Genomic DNA, 14,956 nt, shown 5'->3' on the forward strand with positions numbered 1-14,956 from the left:
ACATTGATCACGTATATAAACTTAAATAAATATCAATAATTTTTTTTTTATGATATAATATTGAATTTTTTAACATACGTAACTCATATATTAAAATGATATTAAAAAATCTCAATCAAGCTTTCTATTACATGTTATGATTCATGTAATACAAAAATTATATTCTACAATGACAATGAAGAAAATGAATGTGAGAATCCAAATTGCAGAAAAAGATATTTTCTTACACCACGGTAAAAGCATTATATTTAAATTGACATTTGAACTTAAGTTACATTCATACCAACGTTTACATATTCTGTATGGATCATTAGTGCAAAGATATATGTTCAACTCAACAATGGTACTGAAAAACTAGATGTTGTGATGTTCGGAGATGTTGCAGAAAATATATTATCATGTATTGCAGTTCAATTAAAGTCGTATTCAACTAAGGTATATTTTCATATTTAGTATATCATATATTTTTATATATATATAAATGTGTAATATTTTTTCTGCAATTACAAGCCTACTGAAACTTATCTTAATAATCATAAAAGTAATATTTAAATTAAATTTTGCAGATGCATCGCTTGTTTCTCTAAAAAAAAACTACGGAGAGATTATCAGTCATTAAATGAAAAATTCAGTTGTATGTAGATCCAAAACGACGGATGAGCTCAAAGTACAATCAATTCACCATTTAAACTGCTGAGCCCATAGAAAATTAAGATAACGTTTCATTATGCTTAGTTTTATTTTTCATAAGGTTTTCTATATTGAAACTTTAACTAATAATTCTTTTTCTTTATTTTAAGATGACATTTTTTCATTCATTTCATTACATAATATTTTCTTTAAATTTTCCAAAATACATATATTGATCCTTTTAATTTTCTCGAAACCAAGAGTAAATGTTAAAGTCATGTGTTGATATGACTTATCATAAATTATTTCATCACATTAAGGATAATTATTATATGAGTATGAATATATTGAGATAAATTTACTGGTTATTATTAATAACAATGTGTATATCATATGTTTATATACACAATTATGGCATTCTTAACAACCTTACTTTTATAAAACAAATCGTTTAAAAAATAATTTACAATTAGTTACCGAATTCTTAAACAAAAACCACTAGATCTTAAATAAAACTAATATTTACGTGGCTCGCCACGTAACTTTCATCTAGTATATATCTTTATATATTAAAAGTGTCTCAATTCTTGGTTTAACAGAATATACCTAGAATATTCTGTTAAATTTAACGATTAGGTTTGCTCTCCCGTTAATAAATAAACCCAATAATTAAACCCAAAAAATTAAACAATCTTTTAAATATTAATAATCTCTTTTTAAATTAAAAAAAAAATCATCTTAGCCACATATCTCTCTAACAAACCTAGAATATTAATATTTTTTTTATTTATTTTTTAAAAAAGAAAATTTTTTATATATTATCTAATGTTTTCTCTGGATAAGCATAGGAAGCAGAAATACCACTTATCTTTGTGTGATTGCAGATATACCACTTCTGTCATTGACCCACTTTTTAGCTTTATAAATGGAGATGTTCATATAATATTAACACTTTACAGAATATTTATAGATATAAACTTACATTACAATGCTATGTTAAAAAAAAAACTAAATAGAATAATCTACTACTCCAATAATAAATTTATTTACAATTTTATAATTACACTAATATTATTTTTAATACATTATTAAATAATATTTCAAATATAAATATTTAATTTTTTCAAACAAAAAATTTGTAATCTTTAAAAATAAAATACATTCAAAATCTTAAAAAGACCAGAATCTTAAATAAAACTAGCAATACGTGGCTCGGCACGTACATTCACCTAATATATATATATATATATATATATATATATATATAAAAAAATCATCACAAAGTCGGTAAAGAAAGAGCCAAAAGAAAATGCTCTTGTAACCCCAAAAACCTTGGCTTTTTTTCTTTTTCTTTTCTGAATTTGAGTACACATAATAAAGGAAGTTCTATAAAAAAACATTGAAGAAGTTTTGGTAGGAACAAAAGATGGCGAGAGGCCAAATTGAGACTACGATCGTTGCCAAGAAATAAGTAACGGTACACCATGACTAAATATGCATTTCGAGACTTGCATTTGTTTCCTTTTATTTTCTGGTAAATATAAATGAAAGATCAAGAAAAAGTAGATTTGCTATGCTAGTAAGGAAATGAGTCAATAATTGTAAAAGAAAGAATTTATCTTTTCCCATTTGACACAGTAGTACAGTACACTTTACATTAAGGAAAAGCATGAGTAAAATTAACATCATGGTTCTTAGTAAAAACAAGTTTGGAATTGAGACTAAATTCCACTTGATGAGGATTAGTTATAAAACATGAAACTGTTCAATAGATTTGGTACTCATCTCCTCTAATAATGCAACTCATAAATCCTAATGCAGAGCAGCCAGCTCAAGAAGCTCTTTGTATTCATCAGAGACATAAGACCTAACCTTAAGAGCGAGCTTTCCGTTGCCCTTATCTGGGGAAGAATACTTCAACCCAATAACAGTTGGAAGACCTGAAACATTATACAACAACTTAATTTCTTTTACCTATTAATTTCAGTATTTCTTTTCCTATTTCCAAATAAAACTGAATTTGTAATCTATCTCATAGCATGTAACAAATTTGCTCACACTAAAAAGTGAATACTCACTCTTATGTACACGTCCATATAATAATCTCTCCCCTTTCCAGAACTCCAAAGGTCTGCACCTGATTCTGGTGCTTCGCCTTAACCCAGATTCCCACTTTGTACCAGCCCCTAAGAAGACAACATATGTGCAAAATTATAAACAAAACAATTTTATTGTAATGGCAACAAAAACAGAAGCTGCAATAGAGACATAAGGATATTCTGAATGTGCACAGGTATACATACCTGCAAGGCTTTTCCTCCCAGTTACAGAAATCTCTCTTCTCTTTTTCACGTTCTGTAAATCTGACTTTTCCTTGCGTTTCTTAGCCAATGGAATCCTGGAAGTTTCTTCAACCATCTGTTTCACAAGACAAGTTGAGATTTAATCAGCAAAATAGCAAGTTCAGAAGAGAAAATTCACTTGGGGTGAAGGTCTTACATTAAATATCTTTTTTGAAATGAATGAAATAAAATGAACAATATGCATGTGGGTGTGTGATTAGATTAGTACGGAGGAAACAACCTCAGTATGCTGTTCTGAACCATTATCAGGAACTCCGGAGTGCATATCTGTTGATCTGCCGTCAGCTGAAGCTGGTCTTTGTTCATCTATCACAGAACAAAAATGCATTCAAACATTGAAACAGAATATAATGTATAGTGAAAGAAACTGATACTATTGTTCACTTATAATTGATACATGCACACAGATTGAGTATACTAGCAAAAGAAGCACTAGATAAACCTTATACCTAAATGACTCTGAATCGCGTTCAAATTATCCGGAGTTGATTCCCCAAGGTGAAGACCGGAATTTGTGGAAACTACAGTTTCCTGCTGTAAGTCTTCGACCTGTATCTTTCAAGAAACATATAAGATTAAGAAGTCAAACATTCACGAACAATTAAAGCTACACCTGGAAAACCAGAAGATAACTCACCTCGTCACCAACATCAGCTCCACTTGCTTGGGCATCCCTATCAGCATCAAGCCCGCATAAGTTTCCATTCATAGCACTGTTATCCAGATAACAGTCCGTTATGTTATCATTCATAGTAACTTGAGATGCACTGGAGCCCACATCAGTTACCCCATCTAATTTACTTCTAGCAGCGTTTGGTGATCCAATGTTAGAATCTTCAACATTCTCATTTCCTTCAAACAAACGTGACTTCATTCCACACTGTGTCACTGCCTGCATCTTCCAAAAAAACACATAATATTAAGAAGTCAAACATTCATGAACCCTAAAGGCGAGATCTAAACAAGCAGAAGGTAACTCACATTCTCATCGACATTAGCTCCACTTGCCTGGGCATCCCCATCTTCGTTTATAAAACTATCCAGTATGTTATCATCCACGGGAACTTGAGATGCACTCAAGCCCACATCAATTACCCCATCTAGTTCACTTCTATCATCATTTCTGAATTTATCAGGTGTTGTACTGTTAAAAACTCTGATAGAAGCTTCTGGTGATCCAGGATTAGAATCTTCAAGATTCTCGTCTCTTTCAAATAAAGGTGACTTCATACCAGACTGTGCTGTATTCTTGTTACGTTCAATAGTTGGAGGATTTGGAGATGGAGAATCATCAATGTCATGAGATGAAAATGGATCCTTTAGTGAATTTGGATGTGAGAGTCTCTGTTTTAGCACTGACAATGATGCAAGTGGACTCTTTGATGGGGTGGGAGAAGCAACATGATGAAGAGGACTTTCAGCCCCCTGCCTGAGCTGCATAGGTCTTTTGCTACTTAGCCCTTTTAACATATTATCTATGTTTGATAAGACATGACTACGCTTTGGCAACTTTCCACCTCTAGAAGACTTCAAATCCACTTTTGGGATATCTTGGAAATCTGGAAGGCGTAACTTCCCTAGCTCAATTGGTTTTATTTGTAAGTGCTCTTGTAAGAAGTTTATTGTACGATTTCCATCAAGTTCTTCACTATTGCAATATAGTAGTTGATCCAAAATCCTATCATTGCCTTCTTCATTTTGTTTTGAACCTATTTAGATTACAATTAATTATGATATGAGACATATATAAGAAAAGGAATGCGAACAGCAAATTTTAGTGCATAAAAAGGGCATAAAGAGAGGAAAATATGGCATAAATAAAATATATATATATATATGCGTGTAGAAGATTTGTTTTCTTATAAGCTCTTACCCGTTAATTCTGTTTCCTCAGACATAAAATTATTAGCACTTTCTGGTTCAGAGATGTGATGATTTGGACTGCAAACACTAGAATCAACAGTCACTTGTGAGGGCATAACATTCTTATTGGTCTCAGAAATCTCCGATGAATAAAGATGCTTGTATTTAACTGATCTCCTGTGTTATGAGTAGTAAGACCGAATTAGATAAAAAAGAGGTGAAAAAGGGAGGGAGTACAGTATGAAAAAGCCATAATGTAGTAGTGATTATGATACATAAATCATTTCTATACCTGAGCATCCCTGGTCGACGTGATCGCCCAATCTTAGATGGATTCTCCTCATCTGAGTCTGACTGAGTGCTCCCCATCTGCTTACGTATTTCTTTTTTGGCATCTACGCAAGAGTCAAAACACAGTTAAAACTAACTTGGTAAAACCATGTTAGGGAAAAGTCAAGATAAGATAAACCTGAGACTTACTTTCATGTCTTTCATAAGCCATGAAAAACTCTTCTGGGTCTTTCAGGTTCTTTAAGTCCAACTTTGGTTGCTCAAGACTCTTAGCAGGCTGACTGTAAATGAGTATAGAGCATTAATCAAATGGTTATTGAAGAAAGACTCCACGAAATAATATGGAATCAAAATTTTACCTGGAATTGGGCTTCAACGAAAACCGGGCTCGTTTACGACCCAAAGCTGGCCTTCTTTCTCGGGGATTACCCTCAGCCATGCCAGGAACGATGTTATTACTGTCCATCGCAACTTTAGAGTTCAAAGATTTGGAATTACCATCAACAATGACCTTTGCCTGGTCTCTTAACTTATGGGGACTCCGTAATGCCTGAATAACATTGTTTGAGATGAACAACAATCAATATCTTATAATCAAATTGATGAGCTTTAAAACATAAATTCTTCGTTTTTACTAAAATTAAACAAACCCAAAGTCGTTCTAATCACAAAACTGTACACAATTAGTCAGCTACCCGCACAAGAAAATGAAGCGCGGAAAGTTACATCGATTTTCTCGGTCACCAAACAAAATACGCAAGTAAAGTAATGACATTGAAAAGAACCCTAGAAAGCTTAAAATCTAAAAAAGTGAGAGGAGTACCGCGGAATTGAGGTTGTTGTGGATGACTTGAAGTTCGCGGTCGAAGTCGTATGGCTCGGAAGATTCTGGCAAAAAATCAAAGTTATGGGAGAAGAGAGCAAAACCTGAGTATTCCTGAAGCGGATCAACAAGATCGGAGGCCAGTTCACCGGTCACCATTTTCTCATTCTAGGTTTCCTGAATCGAGTTCTGACCAAACCCTAGAACTGGTAGAGTAGAGCGAATTCGAAAAAGAGAGAACGAGCGGGAGAGCAATGTATTTTGATTGCAGATGTGCCCCTCAAATGTTCCATTATTACTTTTATCGGCTGTTTAAGTCCAATTATTTAATTATTTAATTTTTTATTTTTTGAAAAGAAGGGTGTCCAAAATTTGATTTTGATCCGTTGCCGTTTCGACTAGATTTCCTTTTTGTTTTTTTCTTGAAAAACATCCATGCTTCTTTTTTAGAATAATAAATATTGACCAAGAAGGATAATTTTATTTGCATTCTAAAATTTTATAAAAGCAATCTATTTTAAATTTTTTAACTTTATAAAAAAAAATACCATTAATTTATACTAATCTTTTACCTTTTTTCTTTCTTGTTATCTTCTTAAAAGATATAAAACTTTATTATATAGACAGTTTCGTCAAAAAATTGATTGAAACTATTATTTTAACGAGAGATTGTTGTCGTGTAAGAGATGGTTGAGATAACTTCGTCAAATGATGAGTAATATAAGTTTTATGAGATTCTGACTCAAAAAGAAATCTTTAGGTAAAAAGTGAAGCAGTTTTGGTTGAAAGAGAGTGATGAGAATAGTCGTTATTTCCATGCGATAGCGAATGCTCGTAAAAAGGCAAATTATATTACTAAACTACAAGATGATAGTGGCGCATGGTTTACATGGGATGATGGGCTTCCTCAGTTGGTAAAGGGTTATTTCCAAGATCTTTTTACTACCTTGGATGTCGAGTAGAGTAACCTGCTTGGTGATATTCACTCTTTGGTTTCAGCTTCTTAAAATGATGATTTGGTGCAATATGTTTCGAAAGAGAAAGTACGTAAGGTCTTGTTTCAAATGCATCCAGAGAAGGCTTGATTCCTTATGGGATGAGTTTTGGGTTTTATCATAAGTTTTGGCATATTATGGGGGAAGATGTGGTGAAGTTGGTACAACAAGTTCTCTTTGAGTGAGTTTCCAATTGATATCAACGACACCAATATTGTTCTTATTCAAAAAAAATAAGAAACATGTGAAGATTGGGGATTTAAGGTTAATTTCTTTTGTGTAATGTGGTCTACAATATTATTTTTAAGGTTATGGCCAACCTATTTAAAGTGGTGCTGCCACTAGTAATTTCTGACACACAAAATGTTTTTATGCCGAGTCGATAATTTCCTATAATATATCATGGTGTAATTTAAAATGGGAAATTTGATTTTATATACTTAAAAAATTAAAAAATTTATTATTAAACCAAAAATTTAAACCCTAAAAAAACTATACATTTTTTTTCAAAACCCCAAAAATACCCCCCTCACAATTCTCTCTCTCTGCATCATCTCTCTCTCTATCTCACCCCAACCGCCCACCCTCACCACCACCTCCGACCTCCATCGTCCGACCTCCGACCCTCACCGCCACCTCCGACCACCCGCACCAACACCCCGACCCAGCCCTACTCTCTCGGACCGCCCAAAAGTCGCACCCCGAAAACCCACTCTCTATTCCTCTCTCTCTGAAATCGCAGAAAAAAAAAAATTGCTCCAGGTCCGATGGTCGGACCATGGGTCCGACCAATCGGACCCATGGTCCGACCATCGGACCTGGGACAAATTCTCTCCGAAAATGCAAAAAAAAAAAAAAAAAATTGCTCTAGGTCCGACCATCGGACCTGGGACAATTTTTCTCTCTGAAAACGCAAAAAAAAAAAAAAAATTGCTCCCAGGTCCGATGGTCGGACCATGGGTCCGATGGGTCCGATTGGTCCGACCATCGGACCTGGAGCAATTTTTTTTTCTGCGATTTCAGAGAGAGAGGAAGAGAGAGTGGGTTTTCGGGGTGCGACTTTTGGGCGGTCCGAGAGAGCTGGCCGGGCTCGGGTGTCGTGCGTGGTCTGAGGTGGCTGAGGGCCTGAGGCCTGAGGTTCCTGAGGATGGAGGTCCTGGAGGTGGTGGTGAGGGTGGGCTGGGATGTGAGAGAGAGAGAGAGAGAGAGAGAGAGAGAGAGAGAGAGAGAGAGAGAGAGAGAGAGAGAGAGAATTGTGAGGGGGTATTTTTGAGGTTTTGAAAAAAAATGTATAGTTTTTTTATGGTTTAAGTTTTTGGTTTAATAATAAATTTTTTTAATTTTTTAAGTATATAAAATCAAAATTCCCTTTAAAATTATACACTACTTTAAACGTAAGGTTTCTAAGAATTGATACGAGTAAAGTGTATAATAGGGTGGAATCAAGTTTATATTTAAAAGCCGAAACTTAATTCTCGTCTCAAAAAAGCAGCACAACTATCAAAAAAGCATCACAACTAGTCTCAAAATACCCCAGAAACAAAACTCCGAGCTCACATACTCCATAACAGCCACAAAACACAAAGTCATATAAAATCTAAAACTTTTCCCATGGAATAAAAGAACTAATCCATACCTTAGCTTTCTCTTCAAGTGACTTACTCCTATTTGTTATCGAGGAGCCGTTGGACAGAAAGAAATCAAGAAAACAATAGTTCCTTGGCTTGGTTTGGTTTGATCGAGAAATAAGACAAGGGTTTGTGATTTTGTCGTAATCTATGTTTATCTAAACATACATATTAGTTTATAAATAATAATAAAATAATTAATTTAATTTAATAATTAAACAAATTATTTTATCTATTTTTTTGGCCACTAAGAAAACTCTAATCCTGAAGTATTTGGTCAATCCTAAGCACTTCGAAATATCCTGATAAACCTAACACCAAATTATCTCAATAATCCCATTAAAATACTAATTAAAATTGTTGTGACATTTTTGGTCTTTTATCGGGTCTACAAGGTCGCCAAATCTAAAAATATTTTTATTCCATAAATAACTCACATTAAACCCACATATTCTAAATAAATCCCCATAATTAATAAATTACACTTGTTTATCCACTTATGAAAAAATTCATAATTTACTCTGAATTAGATTAGCATGGTCATAATCCTACTCATCCCTTTCTAATTAACCCATTATACATAATAAATCTTAATTATTCATAATTAGGTTTCTGGAATATTACAACATTCAATATTTTTAGGCCTATTCAGATTCGATCTAATTATATATTGGATGTTAAATTTTACCATCAGATCTGACCCAATTAATTGCAGTCATCCAATTGATTCAGCATCCAATGGATGTTGGATTAGATCGGTTATATCCAACAAATGTATTTCATGTATATTTATTGGTTTGAATTGGATTTATTTAATATTTTATAACTAGTATTTATTGAATTAGATTGAATCTATCTAATATTTTAGATCCAATATCTATTAGATTGAATTAAATTCATCCAATAGAAAAATAATGTTAATTTTCATATATACATGTATTTTTTACGTATAACAACATAAAATCTAATCACTCATTCAAACTAAATGAAAATATTATTTAGTTCGATTGGATGTATTAGATTTTTGGACACCTCATCAAAAATCGGATCCGATCCAATTGGATATTAAAAAATAACATTCAATCCAATCCGATCAGAATTGGATGTCCAATATTTGGGGTTAGTTGTCATTGGATTGGATTGATTTATGCATACCCCTAATCGAAAGGGTAATGTCAACGGGGAGATTGTAGCATTTTGGCATAAGTTTTGGGAATTAAAACTTTCTCTAAAGGTAAAAAATTGTGTATGGAGGGCGGTTAGTAGGTGTCTTCCTACGAGAGTTCAGTTGAAGACTAAATATGTGGATGTTTATTTGTTGTGTTCGGTTTGCCATGGGGCAGGTGGATCAACTTTGTACTGTTTAGTTGTCTGTGATTTTGCGCAAAATTGTTGGCAGGTAGTGAGTATGGCTATGATTTTAATTGATGCAAGGTCGTTTGGGGACTGGTTTCTTTACTTGTTCTCATGACTGGGTGAGAAACAAAGTGTTAAGGCAGTAATGTTGGTTTGGGCGATTTGATTCGCACGAAATCAACTCTTGTGAAGGGTAAAAAAAGTCAGGTGGAGTTCGTTGTCAATTTGGCTCGTATCACTCTTCACCAGTGGAGAAAAGCTCAAGAAAGAAGTTTGTTTCCTTCGTTTAATACTTGGTATCTTTCAAATAGGGTTGAGATATGGTCTAAACCAGATTATGAAAAACTCAAAGTGAATATTGATGTTGCATTGTTTGACGGGGAGGGAAGACATAGTTTTGATGGGGTTGTTCGAGATCACTAGGGTTGAGTAGTGACTAGGATTTCTGGACTACAAATTGGACAAGTTCTTTCAGAGATTGAACTGGACTTGTTCTATTGTGTTGCATATTAAAGTTATTTTTTCGGATTCTTTATCGCTGGTTATGACATTGAATAGCTCCAATGTGTACAATACCAAGTTGTTATATTTTTCTAACATTAAAATTTTGTTGTCTAAATTTTCAGAGGCCTTTCTTTCTTATTTTAGTCGTAATTTTAATGTTGCGACTCGTGAATTGGCTGAACATGCTCTTTGATTAGATAATGAGCTTTATTGGTAGGAAGAAACTCTTTCTTCTATTTGTAACTAGTTTTCAAAGCACGTTTAATACATATTATTGACAAGAAAAAAATACTTCCTTATTCAAACAAGAAAAAAAAAAGGGAATAACATCTTGATAAACCTTGTTTAAAATTTTCAATAATAAATATCACTAAACTATATAAAAAAAATCACCCATATACTATTTTTTAATATTTTTTTTTATATTTACCGTTTGTGTTGCTCCAGTAATTTCTATGTGAGTTGCTATATGAATTAACATGAGAATAATAAAGTAATAATTAAGAATTACATCCTATTTTCAATCTTGCACAAATAAAAAACGTGGACGGCAGGATTCGAACCTGCGCGGGCAAAGCCCACATGATTTCTAGTCATGCCCGATAACCACTCCGGCACGTCCACTTAATTGTTACCTTAACGCAACATATACTATTAATCAACTAAATTAATAAACATTATAAACATTAACCGCTTCGGCGTTGGCAACCAGAGATGTAAATGAAAGCTCAGCAAAAACCCCAAACAAAGTAAAACCCAGATTCTTCACTTTCTACTGGTTTCCTTTACGGCTTCACAATATACAAACCTAAGCTTTTCTCAGTTTTTCATTCTTCAACAACTATAATAATAAGGTTCATTCGCTTCCCTATTTCATTTTTCTTTGTTTGATTCGACTTTTTCCTATTTATTTCTCTTTATTTGGATTATAACTGTTATTTTGAATGTACTGGTTACGCTTGTTGACGAAATTTATAGCATGAGTTACATGCATATTTAATTATATTCCGTTCAGATTTTTTGCATTTGATTGCTTGGTTTGACAATCTGAGTGCCGTTTTATAATTTTTTTCCACCAAAATTTATGATCAGGTTGTACATTTCACTTGGGTAGCTTTCTGTTTTAGCGTTGGTTGAAGGGTTTTTGGAGTAAGAGTTCTTATCATTGTGTCAAAATGGGGATTATTTCTGCAATTCTTTTAAGAATTGATTAGAATTTAGAAGCATTTTTTGAATGGTTTTGACTTTTGGGGTAGTCTTTTGACATGTCTGGGTCAAATCCAAACCAAGATGATGTTGGGAAGAGAAGCCTCCCTTCATGGATGAATAAGGATGATACTTCTGTAAAGAAACCAGCTGGGGTTGGTGGAAGTGAGGAAAGTAGTGAAAGGGAAAGATCAAAGCAAGTCAAAGGGCATAATAGTAAGAGAGGTTCGGGTGCCAATGACATGGAGACCAACAAGAAATCTTCTGCCTCGAGTTCTGGAACTGGAAAATTCTCCAAACTTTTGGTACTCTATTGTGAATCTGGTTTATTAGCTTGCCTTTTTTTTTTTTTTTTGCTTATTTGAAATTGACAAAAACTAATTTGGTATTACAATTGTGTTTTTGACAGGAAGGGGTAGTGTTTGTGCTATCTGGGTTTGTGAATCCTGAGCGTGGCATTTTGCGATCGCAGGCTTTGGAGATGGGAGCTGAGTTCCGGCCTGACTGGAACTCAGGCTGCACACTCTTAGTTTGTGCATTTTCTAATACCCCGAAGTTTCGACAAGTTCAGGCTGATTGTGGGACTATTGTTTCAAAGGTTTATTTTATTCATCTTACTTCCAAAGTCCACATTTGTTTGTTTTTTATTTTGTTCATGCATTGTGTTATATACTGTCAACGGTTTAAAATCCATTGATTTTGTAGAAAGACTTTTCAGTATGTTTTGGCTACTCTAACCTCCAGATGAAAATTATAGGAAGATCTGGCAACATAGTCTTTTCTTTGTGCTCCATTCATAATCTAAAAAAATTCCTTAAAATATTAGATAGATCTTACTTATTGGGAGCATCATTAGATTATTTGTTTCTAAAATTTCTCCATTTGTTCATGTTAGGAATGGATATCAGAATGTCATTCGCAGAAGAAACTTGTGGACATTGAAAGTTACCTCATGCATGCTGGGAAACCATGGCGTAGAAGCAGTGTTGCACCTGAAACCAGTGCCGGTAATATAATCATTTGTACATAATTAGCTTAAATTGATTGGTGATCATGGTGATTTTGGTAATTTATTATAATTTGGAATTGCTAAGGACTGATTAAAAGTTTTGACATGTTGAGCTGAGGTGAGCTTGTAGCTTATTTACATAAGTGTTTAAACTTTCACAAGATTGTATCTTTGTTGGGATATTTGTGTTGTTGCTTATCGAAAGTGTGAAGGCCTATTAAATTTACTGTATTCTTCAAGGTATTGCGGACCTTGTGTTTTAATCCTATCGTACGCTCGACGAATGACTAAATCACGCTGTGAATTTCAACTGTGCATGCAGAATTAAAAGAGTCCCCGCCTAGAAGATTTCAGAAGAAAGATGGAGGATCACACTCTAAAGCAACTACGTCAGCTATTTCGAAGGTACATTTTTAGAACATAGTTTGGTATTGGTGCAATTAACTTCTCTCTGGTCTGTTCTGAGTGTTTTCCCTATCCCCGTACATAACAGAACAGAGATTCTAATCGTGCCAAAACACACTTATCTCCTTCCAAAGTGAAGAATTGGGCAATTGATGATTTGGACAATACAATTTCCTGGCTGGAGAGTCAAGAAGAAAAAGTAAGTCACCGAGTTATCTACGTAATGCAGTTTGTGACTCAGAAAGTTTATCTTTGCCCTCTTCTTTTACAGCCAGAGCCGAGTGAGATAAAGAAAATAGCTGTCGAAGGGGTTCTAACGTGTCTGCAAGATGCCATTGATGCTCTTGAACAAAAGCAGGTACCATTGCAAATAACCCACATTGCTTGTGTTAATGTAAAGCGGAGGAGAAAATTTTAAAGAGAGGAAAAATAACAAGTAATTGATTCAGTGTCATGTATAATTGTCGAAAAAATGAAGTTTCGTTCTGAGTAGTTAACAGTTACTAGTATATGCATGTAGAACTTTAATTTGGACCCCAACAGTGTACAAAATCCATTCTCTTCTTTATTATATCCTCTATAGTTAGAGTGCTAGAGTGCTATCAAAAACATTGATTTAATTTATTTTCTAAATCATTATGTTATTAACAGGAGGTAGGGAAAATAATTGAAGAATGGAAATTCGTCCCTCGTGTGGTGAAGGAGCTAGCGAAACTTGAGGGAATGGGAGACAATGACTCCTTGATATCAAATGAAGATCTTTACAAGCAAGCTATGGAGTGCAAAAGGGCATATGAGAAGGAATTTGGTAGTTTAGAAGATGATGATTCGACGGAGAAGAAGAAAAAGCCCAAGACTAATGAACAAAAGAGAGGTGAAAGAGGGACTGGGTATGACAGTGATGAAACTATAGAGATGACACCAGAGGAAATAGATCTTGCATACAATGCTGTATCTTCTAAGCTCCATAAATACTAACTCAGTTACTGGACTCTCTCATCTCGAGGAAGAAAGTCTGTATGTTTGTTCAATTTCCCTTGTCGTTTTTTTAGTTTTTGAATGAATATATTGTCGTTTTAGTTTTTTTTTGGTTTAATGCATATATTGTCGTTTTCTTGTCCTTTGAAGTTTTGGTAAGGATAAGGCTAATTTAAGACCAATAACATTGTCGTTAAACACTTTAAGCAATCGGAAGTTATATACCCAATTGAGAAAGACAATCAAGTAAAGTATTGTCACCAAAGGAGGAAGACCCACTTGTAAAGAATTATTATTTGAATAATTTAAATTAGAATGCAAGTTATCTACATTAAATGACACAATCCACTTTATTACCAAATTTATGAGCATTTAAACTATGTGAACTTGCATCACTATAAAGATAGGGTTAAGTACATTAATAAAGAAAAGCTATACGCTAGCTTGATTATTAACCCTAACAAGATAATTGTGAATTATAGTTTATTTTTATTATACTTTTTTTTGAGTACAAAATGCTGACAAGTACTATCAAATTTTATATATTTTAATTTAATAATTATTATAGAAAATTATTATTCATTTATAAAATGCTACCTTAAATGATGTTGTTGGGCACAATGCCTAATAACAATACTTTTTCATTTTATTTTTTTTTACTAATAGTTGAGATATCACTTGATTATAGACACCAATCCCAATAACAATATTTTCTCAGCTAAGTTAATAGTAGGTGTGTTCATCAAATCGCCTACACTCAGGGCCGGCCCTGAAATGTAGTGGGCTATAAGGTAAAAATTATTTTTTGGGCCCTTATTTAGAAAAAAAATGGTATTTTTCAAAATCAGCAAAAAAATTGTGTAATTTTAAAAGGGCAAAATTTTTTTTTTGGGCCCCTGGACTAG

The 14,956-nt window shown here is 33.6% G+C and overlaps 2 protein-coding genes and 1 non-coding gene across 5 annotated transcripts; 1 reads left to right on the forward strand and 2 right to left on the reverse strand.

The window, feature by feature from the left end:
- Positions 1 to 2,229: 2,229 nt before the first annotated feature.
- Positions 2,230 to 6,440, reverse strand: LOC115705259 (centromere protein C). 2 transcript variants are annotated; one of them, XM_030632539.2, is made up of 12 exons: positions 5,971 to 6,440; positions 5,507 to 5,697; positions 5,337 to 5,428; positions 5,149 to 5,251; positions 4,867 to 5,033; positions 3,975 to 4,702; positions 3,631 to 3,891; positions 3,443 to 3,542; positions 3,214 to 3,299; positions 2,934 to 3,048; positions 2,709 to 2,816; positions 2,230 to 2,570 (listed from the first exon to the last, which is right to left on the reverse strand). In XM_030632539.2, exons 1-12 carry the CDS (start codon positions 6,127 to 6,129, stop codon positions 2,443 to 2,445), a joined length of 2,238 nt encoding a protein of 745 aa, XP_030488399.2. In that variant the 5' UTR covers positions 6,130 to 6,440; the 3' UTR covers positions 2,230 to 2,442. The 2 variants fall into 2 exon arrangements, with proteins under 2 accessions (XP_030488399.2, XP_030488400.2); XM_030632540.2 differs by having other exon boundaries at positions 3,631 to 3,885; positions 5,971 to 6,436.
- Positions 6,441 to 10,995: 4,555 nt separating this feature from the next.
- Positions 10,996 to 11,077, reverse strand: TRNAS-AGA (transfer RNA serine (anticodon AGA)). Its single transcript has one exon. It is a non-coding gene; the product is annotated as a tRNA-Ser (tRNA).
- A 59-nt stretch (positions 11,078 to 11,136) lies between these two features.
- LOC115705294 (DNA-repair protein XRCC1) lies at positions 11,137 to 14,193 on the forward strand. 2 transcript variants are annotated; one of them, XM_030632597.2, is made up of 8 exons: positions 11,137 to 11,307; positions 11,546 to 11,964; positions 12,069 to 12,257; positions 12,555 to 12,666; positions 12,991 to 13,073; positions 13,162 to 13,272; positions 13,345 to 13,431; positions 13,725 to 14,193. In XM_030632597.2, the coding sequence occupies exons 2-8, from the start codon at positions 11,719 to 11,721 to the stop codon at positions 14,049 to 14,051; spliced, it is 1,155 nt and encodes a 384-aa protein (XP_030488457.2). In that variant the 5' UTR covers positions 11,137 to 11,307; positions 11,546 to 11,718; the 3' UTR covers positions 14,052 to 14,193. The 2 variants fall into 2 exon arrangements, with proteins under 2 accessions (XP_030488457.2, XP_060973750.1); XM_061117767.1 differs by having other exon boundaries at positions 11,156 to 11,307; positions 11,710 to 11,964.
- Positions 14,194 to 14,956: the final 763 nt, after the last annotated feature.

This window comes from Cannabis sativa, chromosome 1 (genome assembly GCF_029168945.1).
Source record: "Cannabis sativa cultivar Pink pepper isolate KNU-18-1 chromosome 1, ASM2916894v1, whole genome shotgun sequence".
Taxonomy (NCBI): Eukaryota; Viridiplantae; Streptophyta; class Magnoliopsida; order Rosales; family Cannabaceae; genus Cannabis; species Cannabis sativa.